Raw genomic sequence first — 27,042 nt, forward strand, 5'->3', positions numbered from 1 at the left:
CCTAAAATGACCAGCATCTGTGTGTGCGTGCGTGCGCTTCCATCGGTTCGAAGAACGTCATACGACAGGTTCGACGACTGACATTGACCACAAACTTCGACCGGCAGCAACCTCCACCAGGCCGCAATGCGACCCAGCGTGTGTCATCATATTTAGATGTCGGTCGGTTCCCACGACCTACCACCAATTTCCCACGTTTTCGGGGGGAGGTGAACAATACCGAACACGGTGCTGCACAGAATAAAAAAAAAAAAATGAAAACAGTATCGTTTGGTACCCGTTCATCTCCGAGGCATCTTCGGATTTTGATGATCGCGCGCCCCAATCACGGCCGATGGTTGATTGCATCGCGTGAGAATTTTGGGGCGACAAGTTAACGAGTTGTTTAAATTTTAATTCTCATTCGGTGTGGAGCTTCCTCGAAGATCGTTTTTCTTAGAGTTCTAGGAAGTGGACTTTGGTGGCCTTTGGTACCATTTAACATTTAATACCACGCGGAAGAAGAATCTGTTGTGTTTCCTACTTTAATGCAAACGAACGGATCAACTGATTGGACGGGGTGATGCATTTAATCCAAATGATAAATAAGGGTTTTTCTTCGTAAAGGTCGTTTCAGAATATTTCCAGGGTTTTTTTTCCATGTAATTTAATATCAAAGTCAATTATTCGAGTATTAATTGCAAACTTGACTTTGTACAACCAAAGTTTTTGCATTGAGATGAAAAGGATTAATTTTGGATAAGACAAAAATTGGATTATTCTAGAGTTGAGTAAATCTGATTCAGATTCATTGATTTGAATGAATCTCTGCCTTATAAGGGATTCATGAATCTTTCGTCGAGGGATTCATGAATCCTGATGATGACAGATTCCATGAAAGATTCATGAAGAATCATTACGGTTTCTAAAGATTCATTAAGCTTTGAAGATTCGAATCCGCAAAGAATCATTAATCCATCAGAATGAATCTTAGGTGAAAGATTCATATGAATGAATCTCGTGAAAAGATTCATTAAGCATAACACTAGTTTATTCCACATTTCTATAAATTTTGGATGCATTTTAAAACCAGACTCTACAGATATTGCTTCAAATTTAGTTATCTAGACACTGCATCTACATTAAACTCTAGCCATAACATCGATCGATGGATGAATTCGAGATGATCGAGTATGCAACAATGGAACGATTGCACTGCATAATGCATTTTAACCTCCATTTCTAGGGCGCCACAGGGAAATGCATGCACACAGACACAATTGACCTTTTGTTACGAACATAATCACCATTCAAGTTGGTGAGGTTAACATCATCATAATGTGATTAGCAGAGATTTGCCTCGATTGGATCGACCTGATCAGGGTCATCGGGCGGGGGAAAACCTTCGATCGTTTCCGGTGTGGGTGTTTCATTCAAATTGGGCACATCTTGGAAAACCCGGGCCAAACCCGGGGGCATGTTTATCATGGCTTTGTGCGACTCGACGACGGCGAGGTTGTTTGCACTCCGACTCCGATCGCCCTTTGGCCAGGAAGGTCAAATGGAACGCTCAGATGCACACTAAGAAACGCGGCGTTGGGACAACGCCCCGCCGGTGGCGATTAGGAAAGCGTCGTGGAAATTCATGCGTTAAGGGTAAAGGTTCAGTGCCGCTGGCCCGTGCTGGTGTTTTTCTTTCCCTCCACATGTGTGTGTGTGTCGCGGTGAAGAAAGAGGCAAATTACAATTTCCTCAATTTCGGATTCATTGTTTAGAAAGAGCAAAACCCTTCCTTTTTGGCGAGCGACGTCAAGGTGACGCACCGATCTGTAACCGGACCTTCACCATACTCACTCCCCTCCCCTCCCGACTAATCCTAAACGGTGGACTATTAACGCCTTTAAAAGCGGTGGGAGGGAGGGAGATGGCTCGTTAACGACCGAAGAGGTTTGTTTTTCGTACGTTTGTGCGGAAAGATGGCACAAGCCACAAAGCACGTCATATTCCTGGCTTAAAATAATCGTCAATTGTTGGGCATCGCCTTCGGCTTCATAATTGTCGCCGTTCGCCTGTCAATGACCGACGGAGGAGTGTGGAGGAAGACGAAATTTGAATCTAACTTGCATGCCTAAGGACAAACGGAATAGACACACACACTCCGTCGAAAGAAAGACATCTCAAGGAAGTTTGTCACCCGGCAGCGACAATGCAACGCAGGTGTCCTCCTAGTGTTTCCTGTGTGTTTTGTGGCGGCTTGGGCAACTGTTTTGCCTAGGGGTAATAATGTTCGACACCGCGCCTCAATGCAGCAGCTATGTGAAGGCGCGAAGTGGGCAACAACAATAAAATTAGCACAAATAATGCACACTTGCTGTCTCCTCAGGTGTGTCAATGGACATTCATATTTCCCAAGTGCCAAGATAGAGAGGTCTTGTTTTTTTTTGTGCCGACAGGAAAGGCAAATTGAGTTGAAGAAGAATCATTAGAGGGACAACAAAAGGGCGGGCATCATTAGAAAACATTACCAGTTAAATTGGTTTTTAAAATTTCGCAAGAAATTAAACGATTGCTAGCGCATTTTGTAAATTCCACTCACGTAGAAAGTATCTAATTTTCCTGTGATTCTTTTTCGAAAACTTTCTACCACAATGGGTTAATACTTTTAAAATTGATTTATTTATTTTTTATTTAAATTTTTAGTTGTTGACCTGACTGAGATTACTTTATCATTTATTTCAGATTGATACCGCTTTTTAAAATTCGATATCAACTGAAAAATTACAAAAATACCAAACGGTTAGCAGAAGCAAGTAGGAACAAATATCTGGTGGCCGCCAATTCGCAATCGTTGCATTGTTCCTCCAAAACATTCGATTTAAAGATACCGAACCTAACCATCCATCCATCCATCCATCCAATCCAAAGCAGCCCCATTCATTTGTCTACGGCAGAGATCCAGCGAGTCCACGGCAACAGCACCGGCAATAGACGAGCATAAGACTTCTCCTTCAACCGTGGAAAAGTAATTCGCGTTCGACTTGAGCCGGTGCTGCTGCTGTGGTGGTGGAGTTTTCCGGGCGGCGCGCGCTACTGGAATGGATCCACAGTTGAGAGTGAGTAGGATGGCGGACGGGGTGGAAAACTCGTCTCCCCCCACCAGAAACTGGACTTTTTTACACAATACTACTCAACCCGAGACGGCGACGCATTTGAGCGCAGTCACCATCGAAAGCTCCTGGCGAACGGATCTCGTGAATTTTCCTCCGGGCGTCACGTTTTGTTTTGTGTAAAGTGTTTAGAGAGGATTTTCCGGTAGAAAATCTTGTTACATATTGTGTAGCTATCGTTGCGACGGATGGTCACGAATTTGTGTACTTTTATTCGTGCATGTGAATTGAATGTGAGGTTAGGTTTTACGAAAAGAACGACCAAAGTGTCCAATTGTGTTTCAATCATCGCCTACTTGCAAGCAGAATAGATCAACCAATCTATTGAATATTACGTGTATGTTTTTCGAAAAAGAAAGTGTGGTCGACAAATAAATCAATCATAGAGCAAGGAATTTCCACCTGTGTTTCGATGAGGGTGAATCCCGGGGTTCGTTGCGTGGAAAGTGATCAGTGAACAGTGAAATTTTTACGAACCGGCCTCGTGGAAAGCGATATTTCACGTGTGAGTGTAGTTTTTCGGTTTTTTTTCGAAATTCAACTGCATCTTATGATTTTACCTCCCTGTTTTCTTCCGCCCCCCCTTTGTGTGGGTTACAAAAGTTGGCCTATTACCCGGATAATTTAGACGCCGAGAGAGTGGTTTAGTGATCGCAACTCGTCGTAAAAAAGGAGTGTTTCTCCTTGCTACACAAAGAGAGAGAGGAAAAAAACGCAAACGCAGGATTAATTTGAAATATTACGAGTGGATCAAAAAGGTAAAAGTTACCATCCTCCAGTTCAACCCCGTTTGTTCACGATCGTGTCGGTGGCTGTCGGATGGGCCAAGCAAGTGATTTATGTGACACATATGAAGATGATGGAATGATTTCGCAGTGCGTGAAGTTAACAATCAAAAGCTGATACGAATGTTTTACACGGTTTTATGATCCAGTGTTTAGGATTTGTCGGTGATAGCTTTCCAACGTAGATCTTACATCATAAAAATGGTTTCATTTTACGATATTCGGCTTATCGTCTTCTACATTCTTTTAAGTTTAGATAGTTCCAAGAAAATAAAGTTTATGAAATGATACCATCGCCATCGAAGCAAGATCTTCTTGTGTCGATCAACGACATCGATCTTTACTCCCAAAGGACCCTAGTTGAGCACGCGCCGTAGAAAAAATGGAACCGTAGTTTATGTGGCGAGACACAACGGCGCGTGCATCGGGAGGATGACACCGATTTGCAGCTGGAATCGCGGATACTTACGCAAGCGAGCGTTTAGGAGATTACCCTTACCCGGCACCGAAGCGCTGAGGAAACTGGGTGATACAAATTGCGTACGCTATTGCGCACGGGAAAACTATCACACGAAGCGTATCTAATAGTGTTAACCGCTACTGGTAAATGCCTTCCGACCGGTGGCACCGAACTAAAATGGCAGGCGACATACGGTTGTTCCTGGGACGATTAGCACAAAAATCGGAAGGAGCCCTAGAAGCGCAAGCCACCGTAAATGGAGTGAGACCGAATGGTTCACTAATAGTAGTATCTCGTGCAGTTTTTCCATCATTTGCTTAGATTTCTTGGGCGATAAAGATGAACCATCTTGGAATTATATTCTATTTTGAAAATTGGCATACATTTCTCGCACAATATCAAGTAAAGGAAAATGCTTTACAATTTGTTTCTCATCTTCGCATGAAAGTGCAAGCGGTTGAAAGTTTTTTCGGTCTGGTATAGGATCTGGTGGCTAGTGACCACCACACGTACACACACACACGCCCCATCATGTAAGGTGAAGACCGAATTTTGCTCAGATGGAAAGCTTCTTCACGCCTGGCCAACGCTGGGCCTGCCTCTGCCTGGCCAACGTTGTGTCGTAAACGTTTTTAAACTTCCCTCAATCTTTTCCCCCCGCAACAAACAAGACTCACTCTCAATGGCAATTGTGTGTGCGTTTTTTTTGCCTTCTTCTTCTTCTTCGGTTGATGTGTCTTTCTGGCCACCCTCTGGCCGCCGTTCAGGAACACATTTTCGCGAGGACAAAAGGTACAAGGGGCATACGCGGGGGTTGACTTCTGGTTTGTGTACGTGTGTGTGTTTGCTTGAGGGCACCTCCGCCGAAACGCACCGAACGCCAATCTAGGTTACCAAGACGTAAACCCATTGGTGCAAGGAAACGGGGGAGAGAAGACAGCGCCAAGCTAACGAAAACGAAAAACGATTGCGCCAAACGGAACGGCACACCTGGCGTTGGGTGGGGAAATAGGGGGTTGGAAAGAAGGGTCACGGTGCGCGGTGCTGATCCACACGCCAGAAGCAGCACCCTTTTGCACACGCGCGAGAATCCTTCGAGCGTGACCGCCGTCTGGAGGAGCGGCACAACCCACCACCCACCGCACTTCCTTTCGGCCATCGCACGTTACATACATCATCATCGTGGGGCCACCTCCCTGAAGATGCATGCACCTTCCTCTCCACCCCGCGTGCCGTATGGTAACGAGATAGAAAGGAACGAAGAGGGAACGAAAAAAAAAGGCCATAAAGGAAAACCTGCGAACACCGTCATCCTGGGAATGGACGGGTGTCAAAACAACAAACGCATCCAAAAGCGAATCCGCGGCGTTGTGTTGCAACATTCAACACAGTGCTGGAACAAAAAAAAATAACAACAGAGGGCAAAATTAAGATTAATGAAACCGCCAGACATTGCGCAAACTCTTCCCGGGACGGATGTAAATATTTGAAAAATGTACTTGAAATCTTGGAAAAATTTGTAAATTTTCTTCTAGTCCTAGAACAATAGGAAAATATAAACGCACAACAGTGTTTTGGTAATTGCAGACATTGATTTTTCTTTTAAAAATGTGTACATGCATCACTGACCATCAATTTGTTCGAAACAAACACAAGCTTGTAAAGCACCTTTTCGGGTTCGTCGCTTATGCCGTTGAAGTCTTTCGTTTCCGTTCGTTGAAATTCGAACTTCTGCGATCGATAACGTGGCCGGGGCACATCGTTGCATAACCGATCACAATCGTACCTGGTAGTGTTGAGTGTTAACAATGATTTTTCCCTTTATTTTTCACCGTCCAAAAGAAGGAAGGAAGGAAGGAAAAGGAAAGAGTACAAATCTACGACGACGACGATGACGACGTGTACGACACGGTGACCGATCGGTGTTGGCTTCTGTTTGACCTTACCCAACAGCGAGTTTGGACCTTCTCCGGAGTGTGTCTGTTTTTTTCCCCAACCCTCCCGCGGTATGAATTTACTCAAGGCCAATTTCATCCGGTGGGGCTTTGTTGGTGGTCAACGGGCCCCGTCGAAAATTATGCACAAACAGACGGTTCTACGCTTTGCGTAAGTGGCTTACCTAATGCCCTTCCGTTCCGTTCCGAGAATGTGCACCCGACCCCACGTGGAAATTGGGGTGTTTGTGGTTTGGGCCGAATTTGTCGTGCCTGTTTGGCTTAAGTTGGGGGGCGTTGGCTGTGACGAAACACCCCAAAAACACGAATCGACTGTCGGATCGTCCAGTGGAACGAACACAACAAATATGAATTTACCCTTTCGATCAGCGAAAATCGAATTAACCAATTTCTCTCTCCTTAGGACGTAGAACACCAGCACGCGAGGGAAAATGTTCGTGCACCGTAATGCCCCCAAAGCTGCCAGTCTCTGAAGCTATGTTGCAAAGAACCAGGGAAGGCTGTAGCTGGCACGAACGAGGAATGTCGTCGATGAAAAGCAACACGTTTGGCACGAGGAGAATAACAAACATGGTTCAGATTGCATTCCTGCTGACAGTTTTGAGCTGCTTCATGCCATCAGTCGTCGTTGGACAGCGAGACACAATCTGCCCAACGCAAGATATCATTCTTCCTTGTAGATGTTCACAGCGCGGTAGTGAAGTACAAATATGGTAAGACCATTCGGATGTGATGTACAACTACGGGTCTATTTTCACGCGGTACCAATCTTCCCTTCATTTTGCAGGTGCTCACACAGCGATCTTCCGCGAGTTCTGACAGGTTTAAAGGCAGTTTCAAAGTCTATCAATCGGCCCATCGACGAGCTTATCTTGGAGAACAACTTTCTTCCTTCGCTACCGGGAAGGACTTTTGCGCCCCTCAACATCCTTCGGCTCATGCTGCGCCACAACGGCCTCGAGCGGCTCTCCAACGGCTGGTTGAACGATCTCGACAAGAGCCTGGTGGAGATCTTCATAGTCGAGCGCAACCTACGCAGCATCCCGATGGACAGTTTAAGCGGTCTCCGGAAACTGGAAGCGGTAACGATACAGAGTGAAAATTTGAAACGTCTCCCCGACTTTTCCGGCCTGCCCAAGCTACGGTACGTGAACGTACAGAGTGGTTCGTTGATCGAGCTGGCACGGCAGCACTTTCGGGACCTGGCGAGCCTTGAGACGGTCCACGTGACGGGAAGCGGAAGCTTGACCCGGCTGGAAGGAGGATTGTTTAATGATCTACCCAAACTGAACCTGATAAATCTCTCCGAGAACGGCATAAATTGGGTTCACCTGAGGACATTCGTTGGATTACCATCTCTGAAGACGCTCCATCTATCGGGGAACAAAATCACCGATGCGGGGATGATTGGCCGAGCGGTGAAGGATATCCACAATCTTCATGTTTTGCGGATGGATCGCAATATGATATCGAAGCTCAATGAAGGCAGCTTTGTCGATCTTCCATCGCTGAACGAGCTCTACCTGAACGATAACGGCATTACGGAAATCTTCCATGGAGCATTCCACCGGACGCCGAGTTTAAAGTTGGTTCACCTGGAGAACAACTACCTCCGGCGAGTCCATCCGGAGTCGTTCCTGCAAGCCTCGGGCAGCGGTGTCGAGATGATGCACCTTCAGCAGAACGAAATCGGCCGGGTGGAAGAGTTGCGATCCCTGCTGGATGCGCTGCCAATGCTGCGCTTCCTCGATCTCAGCTACAACAAACTGGAAGCGATACCATTCGGTGCCCTCCGTGGTCACGGTACGCTCGAACAACTGTACCTCAACCAGAACAAGATTCGTATGATCGAACGGGATGCGTTCATGGCAATGCCGGGTTTGCGCGAGCTGCGCCTTCAGAACAATTCCCTTCACGATCAGCTACCGATGCCGTTCTGGAACCTTCCCGGACTGAAAGGAATCGACATATCGTACAACAACTTCCGCCGCATGGATCCGAACCTTTTGGTTGGGGTTCCCTCCCTTCGGCGGCTCGATATCAGCGGAAACGCGCTTTCCGTGATCGACGCGAGTGCCTTCAGCCATACGCCGATGCTTGAAACGGTAAACATTTCCTTCAACGAGCTTTCGCTCGTCCATTCGGGGACGTTTCGCGAGTTGAACCACATGTTCGAGCTCGATGCGGGAAGCAATCGTTTGCAGGAGTTTATTCCCGGGCTACCGGTGGCGGTCGAGCGGATTAACCTGCACGGGAACCAGATCTCACAGCTTCCCCCTCCGGGAAGTCAACTTTGGGACCTACCGAACCTGCGTATGCTGGACATCAGTGGCAATCAGTTGACGCGCCTTCCCAGGGCAGTGTTCAAGCCAACGCCCCAGCTGAGGGTTCTAGCATTGGCACGCAACCAGCTTCAGTCGATCGACGAAGGTAGCCTTTCCGGGTTGACCCGGTTGGAGATCCTTAACCTCCAGGACAACCGTGTGTTGGCACTTCACGAGCGATGTTTCAGTCCTCTGGAGAACCTGCGTGAGCTGAACCTGCAAGGCAATCGGATCGAGGTGCTGGTGGATAACCTTCTGGACAACAACGCTCTCCTCGAGCAGTTCGATGCCTCCCGGAACAGTATCGTGGAAATATCGCCCAAGGCATTCAGGAAAAGTCGCTCCCTGCAGACGTTAGACCTTTCGTCGAATCAACTTCGCGAGCTACCGGAGTCGCTGTCCGGGTTGGCGGAACTACGAGAGATCGATGTAAGCTTCAACCAGATAGCGGAGCTCTCGCCTAACGTGCTTGTGTCGTGGCGCAATCTGGAGGAGCTGAAGGTCTCCAACAACAAGGTGAATCAGCTTCATCAAGGATCGCTACGGAACCTTCCTCTGTTGCAGTATCTGGACCTTTCAAGCAATGAGCTGACTCTTCTGGAGCATGGTTCACTAAGAAATCTACCCGAACTACAAGAATTAGTGCTGGCAGACAACAAACTGACAGAACTTAAGGATCGTGTGTTTGAAGATTTACCCAGTTTACAGGTAGTGTTAGATATCTTTTATCAATCCCAATCTATTTTGATTAATTAAATTTCTTTCCGTGTTCAGGCCGTCCACTTGCAGCAAAACAATCTACGCTACATCTCACCGTACAGCTTCTACAGGTCGCCGTCGATAGTGTACCTCAATCTTTCGGCAAATCAATTCCGCAGCCTGGACAGTGTCGGTTTGCGAAGTGTACGAAACCTGGAGGTTCTCGATCTGACCGGGAATAGTATAAGGAAAATTACACCGAATCCGCTGCGTGGCCTTGATTGGTTGGTCGAGTTGAAGCTGGACCACAACAAAATCTGCGGCATCCAAGGGGAACCGTTTGCGTCGATGCCTCGGTTGAGGGTACTCAGCATGCGGAACAATCATATGTCGCGCGTTCCGGAACCCATCTTCCGCAGTCTTCGTTCCAACATTGCTATTCTGGACGTTGATGGTAAGATTCTTTATGGGTGCCTTTATGGTAGGTGTTTATTAAAGTGTAATTTAATCATATATTACAGGAAATCCATTGGAATGTAGCTGCGATATGTTGTGGTACCTGGCGTGGTTGCAGGAGAGCCGTAGCCTCAACCCAGGACCACGCTGCAAGGACGGAAAAATGCTCATGGATATGCGGCTTTCCCGAAACGATTGTCAATCCGGTGCACGAACCGCTCCTGGCCAAGTCGACCATCCACTCACCAACGATCATGGTGACGTGTTTGTGCGAGCTCTTGACTACGACGAATGTGGTTCGGAGAACTACGAAGCACATCCCGGACCGGCACCAGGATTCTATCCGGGTTCTCCGTCACCGGGAGATAGTGATTACTTCTACGATCAGTACGTGGACTATCCGAACGCTCTGAACGATAGCAAGCTGGCGAACGGAATTCGAAACAACGCCACACCTTTCGCAGAGGACCCACAGGATCGGCGTAATTTTAGCAGCAACTTTGTTGACTTTAACAACAACAAATTCAATCAGTTCCATCGTCCACCGGGAGTCGTCCCTCCGCAAGGTGTACAGGACACGGGGTCACCTTTCACCTTCTTTGGACTTCCTATACCGAGTTTGAACATTGGCAAAATGTTTGGTGGATCGGGCCGTAATGCAAACAACCGGGCGACGGGTGGCACGAGAGGAAAGGGTCGTGTGCAGGTGTACAACTTGGGAGAATCGGACCAGGGCGTTACCCATCGAAACGACGCGGAGAAGGTGGATAGTGCGCAGGTGACACTCAAGACACCCGCTACGGATCATCACCAGGACAAGAGTTCCGGTGCATCGAACGACAACAATCTCTTCTATCGGCCGTACTTCCACACATCCTTCCGGGATGGGCCACCTCCGGTGCAGGTGCAGAAAGGTGGTTTTACTCCGCTCATTCCCGGATCGATCGGGGGTTTCACACCGATCACCGATCCGACGCTGAAGGTGATCAACCAAAATTACACCCACGAACCGGGCAAGTGGCCGACGGAGTTTAACGAACGGGTGCCACTGGTCACCGAACCGACGCGATACCTGCAGCAGAACAAATTCGAGGCCACAATAAAACCTTCGCACAACAGTGCGCCATACTTCGTGGATGGGATTACGCATCATATCCCGGGGAAGACGGAATCGTCCGGCCAGCAGCAAGGAAGTGAATCAATCCCGAACACTCACAAGGGCCATGTTTTGAACACTCCTAAACCTGATCAAGTTGTTCGAGGAGAAAATAGTACATCCGAAGGAGTGGTTTCACATGCAGAAACGACCGAAGATTTGGAGGACGAAGGAGATGACTCGAACGATAACGCCGAGGACGTCGATGAGGAGGAGCAATCCGAAGGAGACGAACCTGAGGGTGATGAAAGTGGCACGCGAACAGACAGTGGCGATGCAAAACATCACGAGTCGGACATTACAACGCGACTCTCGATCGAGTTGGGTACTCCAACGATCGGACCAACATTCAACAAGGCATTCCCAACACCGAATCCCAATATCCGAGATCTTGCCCGAACGCCCAATCGGGAGCTATGGGACGTTTCCAGCAATACCCCAACGTCGCTGTCCGCTCTCATCGCGACGGGTTCCGCGCCACATCGGCCGCCGGTGGGGAAGTCTACCATCGAGAAGGTTCCGGCACCGGTTTCCTCGACCGTGACACCGTACTTCCCGAGCTCTCCGACACCAGGGAATCGCGTGATTCCAAAGATCGAAACGGAGAACACCGATCGGCACTTTGGATCACCGAACATCATCGATCTTTCACCGTCGAGTCACCACCATCCGGAGCAGGACAGTGCGAATGAAATCCGCAAGCGGGAAGATATGGATTGGTACTTTGCAAACTACAACCGAACGCCGCATTACGATTTCGATGAGCTGGAACTGAACAGCTTCCGGAGTGGGGCGTCATTGGAGAAATTCGGCACGCAGAGCTGCATAGCAGTATTGGTTGTTGCACAGATCGTTTTAGGTTATATGATGTTGATTTTATAGAGAGGTAGAAGAGGTAATTGCAGATTTCACGAAGGATGCTAGGTTCCGCCAAAGCGAAGGCAAGTGATGGGAGTATACGCATACGAAGTGTAGGGAAACGTTTTAAGGGGGAAAATTGGGGGCTTTCAATTCCCGTTGTTCAATAGTTTTCTAGTTATTGTAAACCTTACCTGGGAGTAAAAGTAAAAACACTTTGTAAGCTGTTATCAAACACACAACAGAATCATCTCGGATGTACAAATAATCCGACACGCGTTTAATTTCCTCTGGCATATTATATTCTTCTGGGCACAGTCGTGTACTTCACTTTCACTACAATCTACTCCGCCGAATGCTGGTCGCACGATTCACTGTTTAGCCTTGATGATTGCACGATCTTTTAAGCTCACAACCCAGCCTGGGTTGAGACCGAGGAAAATCTGTCGCGGATCTTTCGTTTGCACAAGCATCTCATAGTCCGGATCGTCCTCGATTTTCGGCAACGCATAACCGTACTTTTGCGCAAGCACAAGCCGCTCCTGGCTGATCTGCTCCGGGTCGGCCAGGTAACCTCGGTTACGGGCGTTCGTGTAATACTCAACGGCGTCCTGCGGTGGAAGCATACGCCTCGGAATAGGGACACCCTTTTCGAACCACTTCTTTGGATTCACCACCGCGTACAGGCTGTGCGGATCGTAGTAGGCAGTACGTATTACTCCACCGTTGCGCTCGACGGCTGCTATGACGGTTTCCGGTGCATGCTGTACTTCGATGTTGATCTTCGCGCGAAAATCGTCCGCTCCCTCGTCCGTAAGCTGAACGCCGTGATGCAACAGATCGGGTCTAATGTCGAACAGGCCCGTATTGCAGATGGTCGTAAGGTCGATGGGTGAACGGGTGTCTAGCCGGTCGGTATCGATGAGCTTTTGCAACTGATTCAAGCTGATCGGTGGATACTCCCGTTTCAAGTGGTGGCCCTTGTAGTATGGCTCGTACCCAAAACGCAAGTAAAATGGTGTGTTTCCGGTTTCGTATCCGAGCCGCGTGAAGTTCTGTCGCTGTCCGGATCCCTTATTACCCGCACCATGCTTATCTCCACCGTGCTGCCCACGACCACGCTTTTTCTACAAACATTCGGAACCAAAAAAAAGTTTGTTATGGTTATGTAAAAGGAGCCGCATCGACCGGCTGGCGAGTCGTCGGTTTAGGTACATACGTTTTGCTTGGACTGCGGGTTATCACGAATATTACCAATGGTTACACGAGGGAGTGTACGAAGCAGTTGTAATGCTTTTTCTGTGGTATGTTTAATCGACATTTTTACAAAATTACTTCACTTATTCACAATCTACAACCCGATGCAATCTGTCATGTTCCAGACGAGGTCAGTTAAAAATAAAAAAGGGAAGGTTGTAATTTTAACCAAGTTTGACGTTTGCGTGGCATTCACAACTTAACGAAAGGATTTCATTATTTGTTGAGATCTATTGTACACTCGATAAAAGCAAAATCATCGTCAAACTAAAGCGTATAAGGGTGCATCAATTGATAATACGGTTTAATTCAAGAATATTCGATAATTTGTCCACAAATTTATTAATATTTGCGAGGCACCCTGTACGATCCATGAACTGTTCTGTTTGTGTCAGCTGGTTGTCAAATCGACGAAAAATTATCATAACAATAACAAAGAATCAAGATGCTCGGGTGTGCAGAAAGGAAAAGTTAGCAAAATATCTATTTTTATCACCAAATAAAAATACCCTCGATGAGTCAGGGGTTCCGGAACGCAGCATGGGCGCAACGAACATGTTTTCGATTTACTCCGGACTAAACGAGGACAGTAAGCTTGCCATACACTTCCCGGAAGGATACCAACCATCGTGTGCAGTGAAGTTGCGCGTCCTTGGGGAATCTCATATCCTGTTGGATGTCGATGGCGCCCTCTTGCATGGCGTTCTGCGAGCAACGGAGAAAGTGATAGATTTCAGTTACCTAGAGCGAGATGTGGCCGATTTCGATACCGAGGGAAACTGGATCTTTTGCGTGAAATCAGCAATTGGTACCGTGCATCGGAGCAAGAACGGTTCCTTGCACGAGTGGACACACCTTTTTCCCGAGCGGGGAGGGTTCGTGCAGGTGTGTTGCAATAACAACGGCATTCTCTTGCTCGCCGGAGACGGAAGGCTGTTTGTGCAGGGCGATTTCGGAAGTGTGTTCAACTGTGACCAACTGACAGAGGTGCACGAAGTTAAAAAGGATTCCGTGCGCCAGCTAGCAGCTGGAATTGATTTTGCAATCGTTTCTTTGCAAAAACAAACCAAAGTATTCAACACCGTTAAAAAGGATGCACTATTCCAGCAGTGCGCGTTCGACGAGCGAAAGTCATCGGTTTATTGTGAGTGGCAAAATGTATTCGAGCAATGTAAGCTTCAAACCGAAGCAAGAGATTATAACGATGTCGCCAGGGCGCTCGGAGAGCTGCCAATCTACGGCCACATGCTGCACCAAACAGGAGTCGCTAGTTTCGGGAAGGTAAACAAAGGTAAGGACAAATCTTCCGCTACTTCTGGGCTCCTCCACTTGACTTTGCAGCGGTACCCGCCTCGGCACTCGTATCGGTAGCCGATTTCAGTTTAGCGAGCTGTTCACGCTGCTGCTTGTAGAAGTACTCTTCCTCGTGAGCTGCTTCCATTTTGCCGAAAGATCCACCGGCTTCTCGGATCGATCCTCCGCCACCGCCTCCTTTGCCGGCACCACTGCCCATTTCTCCAACTTGACTCATTTTCGCGAACCTGGGAAGGGAAGAAAACATGTATTACATAATGGCTTTAACCTGGATGGTTTATCTGATGAACGGGCTGACCTCAAGCACGAAGGATACAGGCGTGCAAAGCGATTGTGTAATGCAAACATGGGAATGAGCGCTATGGTAGTGATATGAACGTGATAAAATTCCACAAACACGCAAAAATACCAGCTCGCACCGGTGCTCTTTACAGACTACTGTTGACAGATACGACCGATTGCTTTGATGCCATGCCGAGAGGAGATGGATTTAATTTTACTCTTCGCAGATGTTTATACCATCCGTTTGCTTTCTCTCGTGTGCATCCAAATTGCGTCGTATCGAGATTGTTCATCTTGTTTCGGCGAGATTAAATTTTAATTATCACTAACCACGATTAATTGAAGTTTTTCTTTTCGGAATTTTTAGGACAATTGGGAACTGGCGACCACATCAGAAGAGATAAGATCCATCAGTTAGATATCAGCAACGTATCAAAAATCACCTCATGCTGTGACTACTCGTCCGCCCTCACACTCGATGGGCAGCTGTTCCTCTGGGGAGATATGAACAAAAATCAGGCCATCCGATGGAAGCTCGGAAATGCGGGTAATACGAGCACGCCATCGGCGTGCAATCGCTTCAAGCATGTACTGGATGTGTGCAGTGGGAACTTTCATACGTATGTCGTAACGAACGATTTTCGAGTGCATGATATAAAATCGGACGACGAGTGTTTGAGCTACAAAATAGCCTCAAGCGAGCTGCATCAGGGACAAGCGATTGATGAGAGCATTCCATTTATTCTGGCGAGCGATAGTATGCTCGTAATGAACCATCTGCCCGTCCAGCAGGACTTTCTAAAAATTTATACGAAAGAACAGACCACACTACAAACGCTTCTGAAGCACATAAAAGCTATCAACTCCAAACACGTGAACAGAGGTGCGACCGGTGATTCTTCGATACCAATTCCAACGGTTCACTTTTACCGATCGTGTACCAATTTGTTCTATCTGTTGCTGCTCAGATTGAAATCGATGAAATGCTTTCTGCTTCAGCACGATGTTAGTCGTCTTCTGTCTGTGGTGCTACACGATGAGATATACCTGCTGTATAGGAGAATTTTGCAGAGCTTCTGTGACAACGAATGTCTCGGGATGATGGCGACCAGTGATCAAGAAATGTTAAACATCTACCTCGATAACGTATCGAACCAGATCGATCTGGCCGAACTGTTGATAACGAGTGGTGGAAAACCACTGGACGAGCTTACCGAGTCCGCCCTGCTGTCGATGAAGTCGGAATGGTTGCGCTTCCTGAACGAGGAGGTCAGCGAAAAGATGGGCAATCAGACGAAGCTCACCAAAGAGTTCTGGATGCGGGAGGAAAATGTGCGATGGCTGTCGCTGAAGGAACCCCACCGGCGGGTGATCCTCGATTCGAACGAGGTCCCTTTAAAGCTGCTGGATGTGAACATCTTCTCCTCCTCACCACGCTTCGTGCTGTTCAACGACGTGTTCTGCTATCTGTCTGGCATGCAGGTGGTACAGTATCCGCTCAAGCTCGTTTGGATTACGGCCGAGGTAAACGAACTGCAGCGCAGTCGATATAAGGAGAAACATCGCTTCATGATGACGATTGTGACGCCTGAAGAAACACTTCGCTGTCACACGCTCAATGTGTCGGATAAGATGCGCTGGATGGGTGTCCTCAAAACGCAGGTCCTGCAATGTTTGGATAAACAGACGAGCGACAAGCAACCGTTGAACCGGTATGCTCGATACAAGTTCAGCGATCGATACGAGCGGTACGCTGGGATGGAGTACGAGGGAATGTGGTTGGTGGGGCAACTAGATGGCATTGGGGCTTTGACTAGTTCTGATCGGTCGTACACGGGCGAGCTTTACCAGGGTAATATAACGGGTTACGGCTGCATGAAGCGAACCGTTTTTGGGATCTCAACCATTTACGAAGGTAAGCCAAAGTCTAATTTATTTAAAAGAAGCTCAAAATACGATATATTCTGATAAATTATTCCACTTATTTCCATTCAACATATAATAGGAGAATTTATTAATGGGAAGTACGATGGATACGGGCGGTTGAAGACGACAAGCAATCGATCGACACAATACTTCCACTACCAGGGCTACTTCCGGGCGGATAAGTATAACGGTTTCGGGACGCTTTCGACCAGCTCGTATCAGTACAACGGTGACTTTGTGAACGACCAAAAGGATGGCTTCGGGGTGATCGAGGATAGCCTAAACGGCGTTAAGTACATTGGCATGTTCATGGGCGATAAGAAGCATGGCAATGGCATCCTTGTTACGACAAACGGGACGTACTATGCCGGGTTTTTTGCCAACGATATACTCACACATTCCGCCGGTGGATTGGCCATTTTTCCAAGCGGCATCTACTACAAGGGAGAACTCACGACCGACGGTCCGTTTGGGAAGGGTGTGTTTTACTACCCGGAGCGGGAGATCGAATCCGAGCAGTTCGAGCTGGATGATTCGAATACGAAAATGGCCGGCCACACGATGACGGGTATGTTCGGGGGCTCGTGGAACAGCATCAAAATAAACAACGCCACCATGGCGATGGAGCAAACGTTCAACAAAGTGCCGATGTTCGTATGCATTTGTCAACTTTCGTTAGAAGGATATTATAACAAGGTTTTCAATAACTTCCAGGTTGGATCTTAAGATCAATGCGGAACGGAAATGGTCCTCGATATTTGCCTGCTTTCATGAGACGCTCTTCGGTACGAGTGATATTGTTGCCATCAGGCGGATGGACATCAAACGGGTGTGGAACCGGGTGGCCATATTTGTGTGTCGCGCAAAGCGAAAAGAGCAGCTCAAGGCAAATGATTTTCAGATCGGATCGGGCCAGCTGGATGACCGATCGTCTACGCTGATGATGTACGATTCCGGCTATCCAATACAAAACGGCTCAACAACGTCACTCCGTGCTAGCATCTCCGACTCACGACTCTCCCTCATCAATGGTCCGGTGTCTCCGGTGGTGATGGGAGTAACTGCGGAAGCGTCCGACGCCATATCGGTTGGGAGTGTTTCCTCCGTGACCTCACGGGAAGAAGATGAATTCATGCTGAAGGTGTTGAACGACAATGGACGGCTCGCAGCGAGACGATACTACCCGGTTCGAGATTTGGATTTCATTCCCGACTTCTGCATCAAAACCGTAGACCGCGAGGGGCTTCACCTTCTGCGCAACTATCTTGCCGATGCGTTTCAGAGTGTGTACCATCCGTTGTACGGGTTGTTTGAGAAGCTCTCCAATTGCTTCTACTCGACGTACAGCTGCTGGAAGTACACCCCGAACTCGATCCTCTGCGAGCCGGCCATGAACGAATGGATTTCAATCGTGAGTCGCATCTACACGCTGGTGCTGACCGTAATGTTCCCCGCGCTCCCAAAAGATTCGATTATGATTGATGGGTAAGTCAACGGACCGCCATTTACGCTTCCGTTTCATAGTGACCAATTTATTACTTGTAACGTTTTCAGGGAGCTGCTGTCATATCAAAGTTTGCTGTATCCTATCCTCATGACGCAAGGCATCTACTCGGCCCTGTTTGTCCTGTACGCAAGCAAGTGCAGCAAAAACGATGAAATCTACCGTCAACGGATATTAATTTGCATGAAAAAGACTGACGAGAACCTGATCCAGCTTCTCGACATCAACCGGTGAGTAAAGCAAAATGGGTTCTCAAGCAAACAAAACACTTTTTTGATTTGCTTTCACCTTGCAGCGACCTTGTACCTATTATCAAACACGAAAAGTATCAGCAAGCAATCGAGAGTTTAAATCGCTTCCGTGAAAAGTGTTGCCCGAGCGAAATGATAAAGCATATCAACGATGCGTTCGCACTAGTCGATCAATCCTGCAAAGAACAGGGTGAGTAATAACGAAATGTCAATACATTTCTCAACGAATAACGATATTTTCACTCCCTTCACAGAGGTACGCATGGATGTCGCCGCAGACAACCTGCTGGAGCTGATCATTTGGCTCATCATCAAAGCTAACCTGCCGCAGCTCGGTGCGGAAATAAGTCTACTCGAGGACCTGATGCAGAACGACTACGGTATTAGCTACCGTAACACGCAGAACGACTACTGCCTGATCACACTGAAGGCGTCCTATCAGCATATAATCAGTGACAACTTCTTCGTCAACAAAACGTTCGAAACCAATGCCGAGGCGTAGAGGGGGCGACAGAAGTTTGTATCCTGTTGTGAACGGGGTATGGCCCTTTCGTTATAAACAAAGTCGAGTCCATTGGATGGTAAGGAGAGTTGTTAGCGCAATTCCAGTAGGATAGTAGAGATTTGTAGAGCACTATATTTGCATTTGAAGCTAAAATATAAATAAAAGGCTAAAAGACGTCGAACGTTTCTTTAAACAAAGTGGTACCAACTATCCTTCGGTGTCCTTTTTTTTTATTGGCTTCGGTGAAGAATGGCTACTTTGTGGGCCGTTAAGATTGTGTTATCTTTCGCTCGATGGGCACTTCGCACCCAATGTTTACGAGGAGTGAGGATGCTGGATGTAATAAATAAAAAAGGGAAACACCACGCCAAGACAATGAGGTGGTCAGTGCAATAAATTAAGAAAATTGCCGTACGCGGGTTGATAAAATTATGCGTATGCTATCTCGGGACCCCCGGGAGATGATAACGATAATGATGACCGATGATGATGATGGGCGGCGATCACAAGTCGTCGCTTCCGCCAGCGTAGTCCGAACTGGGCTTGGAGATTTTCGGTTCGACTTGCGGTCGGTCGGTCTGCATTTGTCTGCAGGCGGAAGGTGTATTGGTATGGCCCCTCGGGCAGTCGGTCGCAGAGAAGACTCGGTTGTTGCCCGGTTGTGTTATTTATGCAGGAATGTCCCGCAGGAATGTGGTTTTTGATGAAACCCCGAAAGCCGTAGAGGAAAGAGATGAAGTGTGTGTGTGTGTGGTGTGTAGGACCCGTTTGACGATGGTTTGGAAGCTGAGATCGAAAACATTTCAATGATTAATCACGCAATTCCTCCATTCGCCGTCGATGCGGAAAGGATGGGTCGACGTCGTCGCACGTCCTTCTCTCACAGGTGGTGGATTATGTTTGGTAAAAGGAGAAAACGGGGTAGGAGAACCCAGTGTCCCTGCGTTCTTCGTGGACGTCTAACGTCTCTCTTCCACCAACCTCGTATTAAATAATTACGAAAATTATACATCCACAAGCAGAAGGGTTTGCGTACGTGGGCCGCGCAGGGCACCGCGTAGGGCAGGCATTTTTATGCTACCGGTATTAATGCTACTGGAAACGTGTTTCGCGCCTTCACCGTGCGCTTCTTTGGAGGGCCACGAAAGGGTATTCTTGCGGCCCCTGAACACCGCATGAGCGAAAGAGGACGGCGTGCAAAACGGAGCCAAACTCTTCGAAGATTGAGGAAGGAAGAAATAATAATATGCGCTAAATGTTTAATTGAATTGTGATTGGAGCTACGCTGCGTCCGCTGCGTAAAGTGCGACCGAGCGTAGGGTAGTGGTAGGAGGAGGGGTTGGGTGGACTCGCTGCAATTACCGCCGTTTGGCCGACGGGGACATCCGTGACATGCAGCAAACGATGGATCGGTTTCAGCGGGTTCTTCGGCCAAGCCATACGTCATGCGTGTGGTGTTAAGTCGCGCGTGCGCATGTCCCACACGTGTGCAGGTTGGGTACGTTTCAGTGGCATAGTTGTCCTTTGCACTTGCATTCCGCACACTCACCACATACCAGGCGACTCCATGAAACATTGACTTGACATTTAAACATAGGCAGCGAAGCAAGGAAACGCCATTTTGATTGATAATACGCGCAGCAGCACGTAGCAGGGTTTGAAAAAGGAAAAGCCTTAAAAAACGCCTCGATGGCACACCAATAACTCACATAGTCACATGTTTCATTTGCCCTGGGGTTACAGATTGAGACAAAAAACAAACACGAGGCCTCATTAATGACCGACGCAACGTGGCTTTCTAAAATATCACCCCCTCCGGGTGGCGCTGTCAATAGTAATTTCCATTTTTCCATCAACTTAAATCTCCGCCCCCGGGGAGAGATGGCGAACCGGTCGGTGGTTGGAAAAGTTCACCGAAACATACCACCGGTGGCTTGCATTCCTCGCGTTCGCGGCCTACTGCGTACCGAATGAAACACTACCACCACCGGGGGTAAAAAGTCTATAAGAAAATGTTTATTCTTTTGCACGGAATGACATTCGGAATGAGTATTAAATGGGGAAGTCGCAAAAAACAAAAACGCTACAAAATTATGCTGCTGCTTCTGCTGCATCGTAATTTGGTGCTCGATGCCCGCTTTCCAAGGGCCACTTGGAATGCGTTTGATGAAGTAATTAAGGGTAGGAATAATGATAAAATTTGGCAAATTCCAAATGGGACTCCCATCGGAAATCGGATCGATGCCGGTGCCCGGGAAGTTGTAGGAAAAGCAGAAACAGGACACGCCAGGTTGTGGCCCTTTCACACACACACGCACATTTCAGCCCAGCTTGGGTAAGGAAAAATCTCGCCCTCATGCGACATAACGCAAACCGCGGCGTGCTTTAATTAATTCCACACGTTCGCGAAATAATTGACCGCCCAATGGTGGCACGTTGCGTGCACGGCGTGGAGAGAGAGAGAGGGAGCTGGAGGGAGCTTCCGTTTTGTTTCCCCTTTGGTACCGAGGCTGATTTGGCATGCCAATAAATTAGTGACCGTACCGCGGCGTACGTATGCTCGACTTCGACTCCCGGGAGAGCATAGCTTGCATTCTGACACGAAATCGGTGTATATTGCTGCCACTAGTGACGCCGTAAAAGGCTCACGACGCTGCAAACCACGGGAACGGGCGGGGAAACGGTCATCGGTCAACGCCGGACAGAATGCGTCGTCAGGAAGCTTGAGCCTTACTTTTCACCCGTTAGAATGCGTGCCATAAATCATTGCGGACGTCCATGAGAGGCCGAGGAGTTCGGGCAGAGGTGCGTTGATGTGCATTGGCGAAATGTTTGAATGCACCAAACGATGCGGCGGAAAGAATGTCCCGGGGAGAAAAAGAAACGAGGACAAGGAAGCTGTACGATCAGCCGGAAGAACGCAGAAAATATTTGAAGAATGATTCACCACGTCATTGATAAACATTAAATATTTTCAACTCCACCACAATCCGATCGTAGCACGTGTCCGTAAAATGTTTTTAAAACACCTTCAAGTATGAATTTCATGTACACATTTTTTGAGTTTTATAATTTACCTATTTTGCATTTAGTTTAATTCTATAAGTATCAAATTTGTTGCTTGTTTTCTTTAAAACTAAATGCCTCCATTTTCTTTTTTTTCCAATGCCGCCCTGATTTTAGAGCATTCAAAAACGGTCTTCTATTTTCGAATCCATCTCTCGTCTGTGATTCGAATGTCCGAGCAGAGCAAGCTGGGGGAACAAACAAATGCATACATAATCTCCTCCGTCCATTTCGGACACAGCATCCGTTTTTTCAGGTAAGTTCGGATCCAAAATCTACACAATTCGGCCTTTAGCGGATGCAAGGAAAGTGGAAGGTCATTATCGTTTCATCAGCTCCAAAACTTAGCCGAGCCCGATGGCTGACCAAAAAATCTTGTATGTGTGTGTATTCTTTTTTTTCCCGATGTCAACTTCCTTCCAGCGTTTGAGTTTCCGTTCCGGCATTCCCAACAAGCAACGTTCGCTAGTTTCGTCGAATTTTGTTATTCGGTGGGAAGTCTCTGGGAAGATTTCCCACATATCCTTCCTTTCCTTTTCCGTTCCTGGGTGTGCCTTAGGACGGGGTTTGCATTCAGTTCTGCTGCCGTCCGTGTCTTTATCCTCATCCGGTTCGTTTGTTTGGGAGTTTTTTTTTTGTTATTTCGGCTGTTCGGCTGCGTCAATTCAAACAAGATTGTTTTCCACCACTCTTCATTCCGCTTCGTTTGCGGTGAGTTTGATTTCAATCCTGGTCCGCCCGGTCCGCGTCTTCCGCTACAGAGCGAGAAAGATTTTTATTTATACGTCGTCCTCACCGTCGTCGGTTCGTTGCGCCATCTCTTTTAGCGGGATTTTCTCATGTTTGAAGGATTGCTTAGATGCTTCTCCGTCGTCGTCGTCGTCGTTGTTGGTTGCACTTTCTTTTCCTCCGGCGGGGCTTCCCGATCGAAATTGCTCACGTCTTGCGCTGGCCGGCAATCAATCGATGCGCCACAGCAAATCTCATCTCGCAGCTTCTCGCTGGAGTAATTTTCCTTGTTTTTTTTTGTTGTTGTTCGTTCGTTCAGTCCTTTTTGCCGTGCGTTATTTGTCTGCTTCTGATTTGGAGCTCCCCTTTTCCCACAGGATTGGTACCTGGCACAGGAGGAGCAACGTTGAAATCCTTTGGATGATATTCCCCGCAACTAGAAGGTTTTGCTGCTCCTTTTCTCTGTTGATCCTTTTTTTCCCAGTGCCGACATTCAGCAGGGCAATGTTCTGTGGCGTTTTTAGCGGTTCTTTTCGGCATCGATTCGGGGCAAAACTTTTTCCCACAAAGCTGGTTGACATAGAAGTGAGTAGAATTCCGTTTCGTATCACGCGAAGGTGCGATAACATAATGCAAACGCAATATTTTACACTCAAGGTTGTTAGCAACTCCTTTCGAGTAACGTTCTCATTTTGTACAAATTCGAAAACCTTAGAAAGGCAAGTACAAGCATCCTACAGGGCAGGCTCATTGCACATTAAGGTAATTATGTATGTACACATATTGGGTAGTATTTCCTTCGTACGCGTCAAAGCGACCGAAATCTGTCTTGAGCTTTCGCGGACACATACAGCAAAAACCGGTAACGGCCCCCCCCTTTTTCTCCCAACCCCCTCATGGATGCTGTTTCTGTTTCTGCTGGTGGTGGTGTACGATGTTTTGCGCCGCTGAAATGGAACCAGCTCCCGGCCGCATATGGCCACTGGCCGTCTGGGGGCCACGTCCGGTTACGGACGTGCGGAGCGCGCGCGTGTAGGAATGGCGGCCATTTCGATGTTCGGAGCAATTTCCTTATCAGCCCGCAAGACCGCGCCGATTCGATACTTTGTATTTAGCACCGCGCGGCAGCGATCCCTTTAATCATCCTTCCCCCCGTCGTTTCCACACTCGGTCGGGTAGTGGTGGTGGACAATTCCTTCCCGAATTGTTGTGCCCACAATGTGCGCGACATCCTTACAAGGGAGTGTTCGGGGAAAGTATTCTACTTTCTATGGTTGTTAAATCAGCTCCCATCTTCTTTTCCGCTCCGCGTGGCGAGAGTCTCGTTGGAGAAATGTAAACTCATAGCGAGTGCAACTGAATAAAACTAATTCAACTTTAATTTGCCCAATTTTACTGCTATGCCAGTAAATGTATTTTGACGAATAGAAGGAAGCCTCAGAGGCTACAAATTCTTAACTTGTAACATCAAGGGCATACATCAAATGGAAATGCGCGGTCAGTAAATCTTTATCCGCAGCAAGTGTCTCGATGAAAAGGACAGTAATAGACGGTTTATAGAGTGCACTCTTTTTTTTTTAGAAAAAATAACAGTGTTAATTTTAAAATGTCATATTGAACTCCAGGATTCCATGAAAATCTTTATATACCATTGATGATGACATTCAATACTATACATTAGTTAAATATTCTACATGTGTTTAGGGTTTCTTTAAGGGTCAATTTATTATCCGTTAGCTAAATTTGAACTGAAAACAAAGTTAAAGTTAACTCATTTGATAATTTCCGTTGAATTTCAGAGCGAAAGGTTTTTATATTTAAAAATGTTCGTAAGTTGAGCCCATCCTGGAAGACATGTTCCGGTCTTCTGCCTCATCTCTTGAAGGCCGGAGGAGGTCGCGTAAAAATCCCCAACAGAACCGTACCGCATAACGACTTTGGGAGTGCAAGTGTGATGACGCTCCAGACGATTTGCCGCATGCCAGTCTGCGATTTCCGTTCCCCCTCCCTCCCTCGGGGTGAGGAGGCGCTTCAGATGAATATGTCATAAAAGTAGATAACAATAAAACTTTCCCTCTCTCCAAAGTGTCGACTCGCCGTTTGACTAGGTCGGGTAGTCGGATTTCCGGTGTGTGGTGGGGGGAAAAATAGGAAAAAGCAACCACATGAAAGGACTTTCGCCTTTTCCGCGTCGTCGCTCGGCGGGAGGAAGGAACTGTGTGGTGGGTCTCCCCAATGCAGCAGTACCGAAAAGGACATTCCGGTAGTGTTGGTAGGAGGAATTGTGGCGACGTGTCACAGTCGGCGTCCACGCCGGTCATATCCGTTTCGCATAAGTGTTCACTTTCCTGCTACACATAGATGCAATTGAGACGATCAGAGCATCAGACATAGCCGGGAATGTGTTCATAAAACCGCTGTAAGGAAAGCTTGACCTTCGTCCGCTGATTAATTTGGCGAGATTTGCTTGTCGGAGAACGTTGCTCACATAACGCAAAGGAAAGTATTTTTGAAAAAAGAATATTGCTTTATTTTTTATTAGAGTACTATAGATAAACTTATGGTCCGTGGATATCAAAGGACTTGTTAAAATATGCGAATAATTGCATGTGCTAGATTTTTATGTCATGTTTGGTTATTTGTTTTGTTTTATTCAAACCTCTTCTTTCCCACCTGATCGATCGATTTAGATTCGATTCTCACGATGGCGATCGGTTGTCCGGTGCCGCTATATAGTTCCCCCCCCTTTTACCTTCCGCTCAAGGGTTGGCCCTTTAGCCCTACCCTACTGCATAACTCACAGGGGACGATCCCACCAAGCCAAGCCGGTCGTCGGGCCAACCACCAGACGAATGACGAACTGAGAAGAAACCGGACTGCATTTCAAAATGAGCTGTATAATGATTTTGTAATGAAACCATTTCGCCCTCCCCTCGGCTTTTTTTTTGTGTATCTCTATTTATTTCCCCTCCATTACTTCCACCCGATCCGTTTTGCAGAGTTTTGCTCCTTCTCTGGCCTGATGTTTTATTCCCCAGGCGGTCCCATTCTCAGGCCAAAATTGACCGAAGACATGGATGGGAACTGATCGCGGTTTACAATTGACGGATTGACTGACGCACTTCTTCCTGAGAAGAAATGGTCAAATCTTTGCGCAAAGAAAAATAACAACAAAAATTGGAAAAAAACAAGCCTGCGTCCGTCGGAGGACATTGATTTGCGTTGAAATCTGTTTTGTTATGGTGAAGATCGGTACAGAGGAAAGGTTAAAAATGTATATGTTTATTAAAGCTGCAATTTGTACATGGTTTAACACGTTGACTGCCAAGCGTTTTTAGCACACTTTTTTAGAACAACCTTTTTTAATATAATTTGTTTATAACATTTATTAAATCAACGATTTTGAAGGCTAAGCAAAAACTAAGCTTCCCAAAGAATTGATATAAAATATTACTATAATTGTTATGATGCATTTTCATTTATTTATGGGTCAAAAACTTTTTAGAACTGAGTTTTGCTGTCACCCACTTTTGGGTGACATGGCAGTCAACGTGTTAAAAGCAAGCGATGCTCAACATAAAAAGTTGAGCTCTTGTGGACTAAATTGAACTCTTGTAACCAAATTCAAATTAAAAAAGATAATAATCTAGTACAACAATACTTTGTTCTATGCTTTACTCATCTTACTACATTTAAAAGAGTCAAGTTTTCAATATGAATTATTTTACATACCAATAGTTGTAGTATACATTTTACATACCAATAGTAGTTTACCGTAAATCAAATATGTTTAATAAACTCAGGCCAGTGTGAAAACATTAATTTAATTGTAAAGAAGTGATTTCGTAAAACGAATTGATGATTGAATAAAAATAAGAAAAAAAACCCAACATTGTTGATGATTGAAAAAATAATTTAAAATCAATGAGGCTCGGGCTCAAGGTCCAAAGTTTATCAATCTCCTCCCGGCCCGGACCAATCCCGGAAGCGATGGAAATGTCAAAAGGGAAGTCGTCCCGGTGTCATTTATTTAACCCCCGTCCCCGTCCCCTATTGCCCCCCTTCCCCTCCGGGTGAGCGACACTTCCTGCTGCACAGCTCCACAACTCCACAGCTGAGAATGTGTCCGAAGGAAGCGCAAGAAATTCCAACGAGGGATAGGGCAGGAACCGATCGGCGTACTCTCATCGGCACCATCAATCATTTATCATCATATATCCTTTGGGGTTAGGTGTGGGGAGCGGGCCAGCAACCAAGGGGGGATGCGTCGGAGTGTAAATGCATTTAATCGGGAAACGGGTGGACGCAAAAAATAATAAAGGACGGAAAAAACAACTCACCTCGCGTGTGATTCGATAAACGGTGTAAT

At 47.0% G+C, this 27,042-nt stretch overlaps 4 protein-coding genes across 4 annotated transcripts; 2 read left to right on the forward strand and 2 right to left on the reverse strand.

Moving 5' to 3' along the window:
• Positions 1-6,868: 6,868 nt before the first annotated feature.
• On the forward strand, positions 6,869-11,863 carry LOC131285911 (protein artichoke). Its single transcript, XM_058314765.1, has 4 exons — positions 6,869-7,059; positions 7,134-9,378; positions 9,445-9,823; positions 9,891-11,863. Exons 1-4 carry the CDS (start codon positions 6,869-6,871, stop codon positions 11,861-11,863), a joined length of 4,788 nt encoding a protein of 1,595 aa, XP_058170748.1.
• A 270-nt stretch (positions 11,864-12,133) lies between these two features.
• Positions 12,134-13,193, reverse strand: LOC131287415 (large ribosomal subunit protein uL15m). Its single transcript, XM_058316464.1, has 2 exons — positions 13,059-13,193; positions 12,134-12,966 (listed from the first exon to the last, which is right to left on the reverse strand). Exons 1-2 carry the CDS (start codon positions 13,158-13,160, stop codon positions 12,211-12,213), a joined length of 858 nt encoding a protein of 285 aa, XP_058172447.1. The 5' UTR covers positions 13,161-13,193; the 3' UTR covers positions 12,134-12,210.
• A 351-nt stretch (positions 13,194-13,544) lies between these two features.
• Positions 13,545-19,071, forward strand: LOC131289358 (alsin homolog). Its single transcript, XM_058318594.1, has 7 exons — positions 13,545-14,387; positions 15,060-16,607; positions 16,698-17,268; positions 17,333-18,103; positions 18,173-18,352; positions 18,418-18,563; positions 18,628-19,071. Exons 1-7 carry the CDS (start codon positions 13,637-13,639, stop codon positions 18,873-18,875), a joined length of 4,215 nt encoding a protein of 1,404 aa, XP_058174577.1. The 5' UTR covers positions 13,545-13,636; the 3' UTR covers positions 18,876-19,071.
• On the reverse strand, positions 14,193-14,833 carry LOC131289359 (ATPase inhibitor A, mitochondrial). Its single transcript, XM_058318595.1, has 2 exons — positions 14,709-14,833; positions 14,193-14,637 (listed from the first exon to the last, which is right to left on the reverse strand). The coding sequence occupies exons 1-2, from the start codon at positions 14,756-14,758 to the stop codon at positions 14,406-14,408; spliced, it is 282 nt and encodes a 93-aa protein (XP_058174578.1). The 5' UTR covers positions 14,759-14,833; the 3' UTR covers positions 14,193-14,405.
• Positions 19,072-27,042: the final 7,971 nt, after the last annotated feature.

Source organism: Anopheles ziemanni, chromosome 3 (genome assembly GCF_943734765.1).
Source record: "Anopheles ziemanni chromosome 3, idAnoZiCoDA_A2_x.2, whole genome shotgun sequence".
Taxonomy (NCBI): domain Eukaryota; kingdom Metazoa; phylum Arthropoda; class Insecta; order Diptera; family Culicidae; genus Anopheles; species Anopheles ziemanni.

Bases quoted from the DNA above. Each gene is read 5' to 3' on its own strand.
- LOC131287415 (XM_058316464.1), bottom strand. From the start codon at position 13,160: ATGTCGATTAAACATACCACAGAAAAAGCATTACAACTGCTTCGTACA. The intron at 12,967-13,058 runs GTATGTACCTAA...GAATGTTTGTAG, and splicing joins ACCCGCAGTCCAAGCAAAAC to AAAAAGCGTGGTCGTGGGCA.
- LOC131285911 (XM_058314765.1), top strand. From the start codon at position 6,869: ATGTCGTCGATGAAAAGCAACACGTTTGGCACGAGGAGAATAACAAAC. The intron at 7,060-7,133 runs GTAAGACCATTC...TTCATTTTGCAG, and splicing joins GGTAGTGAAGTACAAATATG to GTGCTCACACAGCGATCTTC. The intron at 9,379-9,444 runs GTAGTGTTAGAT...TTCCGTGTTCAG, and splicing joins AAGATTTACCCAGTTTACAG to GCCGTCCACTTGCAGCAAAA.
- LOC131289358 (XM_058318594.1), top strand. From the start codon at position 13,637: ATGGGCGCAACGAACATGTTTTCGATTTACTCCGGACTAAACGAGGAC. The intron at 18,104-18,172 runs GTAAGTCAACGG...TAACGTTTTCAG, and splicing joins GATTCGATTATGATTGATGG to GGAGCTGCTGTCATATCAAA. The intron at 18,564-18,627 runs GTGAGTAATAAC...CTCCCTTCACAG, and splicing joins TCAATCCTGCAAAGAACAGG to AGGTACGCATGGATGTCGCC.
- LOC131289359 (XM_058318595.1), bottom strand. From the start codon at position 14,758: ATGTTTGCATTACACAATCGCTTTGCACGCCTGTATCCTTCGTGCTTG. The intron at 14,638-14,708 runs GTCAGCCCGTTC...TTCCCTTCCCAG, and splicing joins CTGTATCCTTCGTGCTTGAG to GTTCGCGAAAATGAGTCAAG.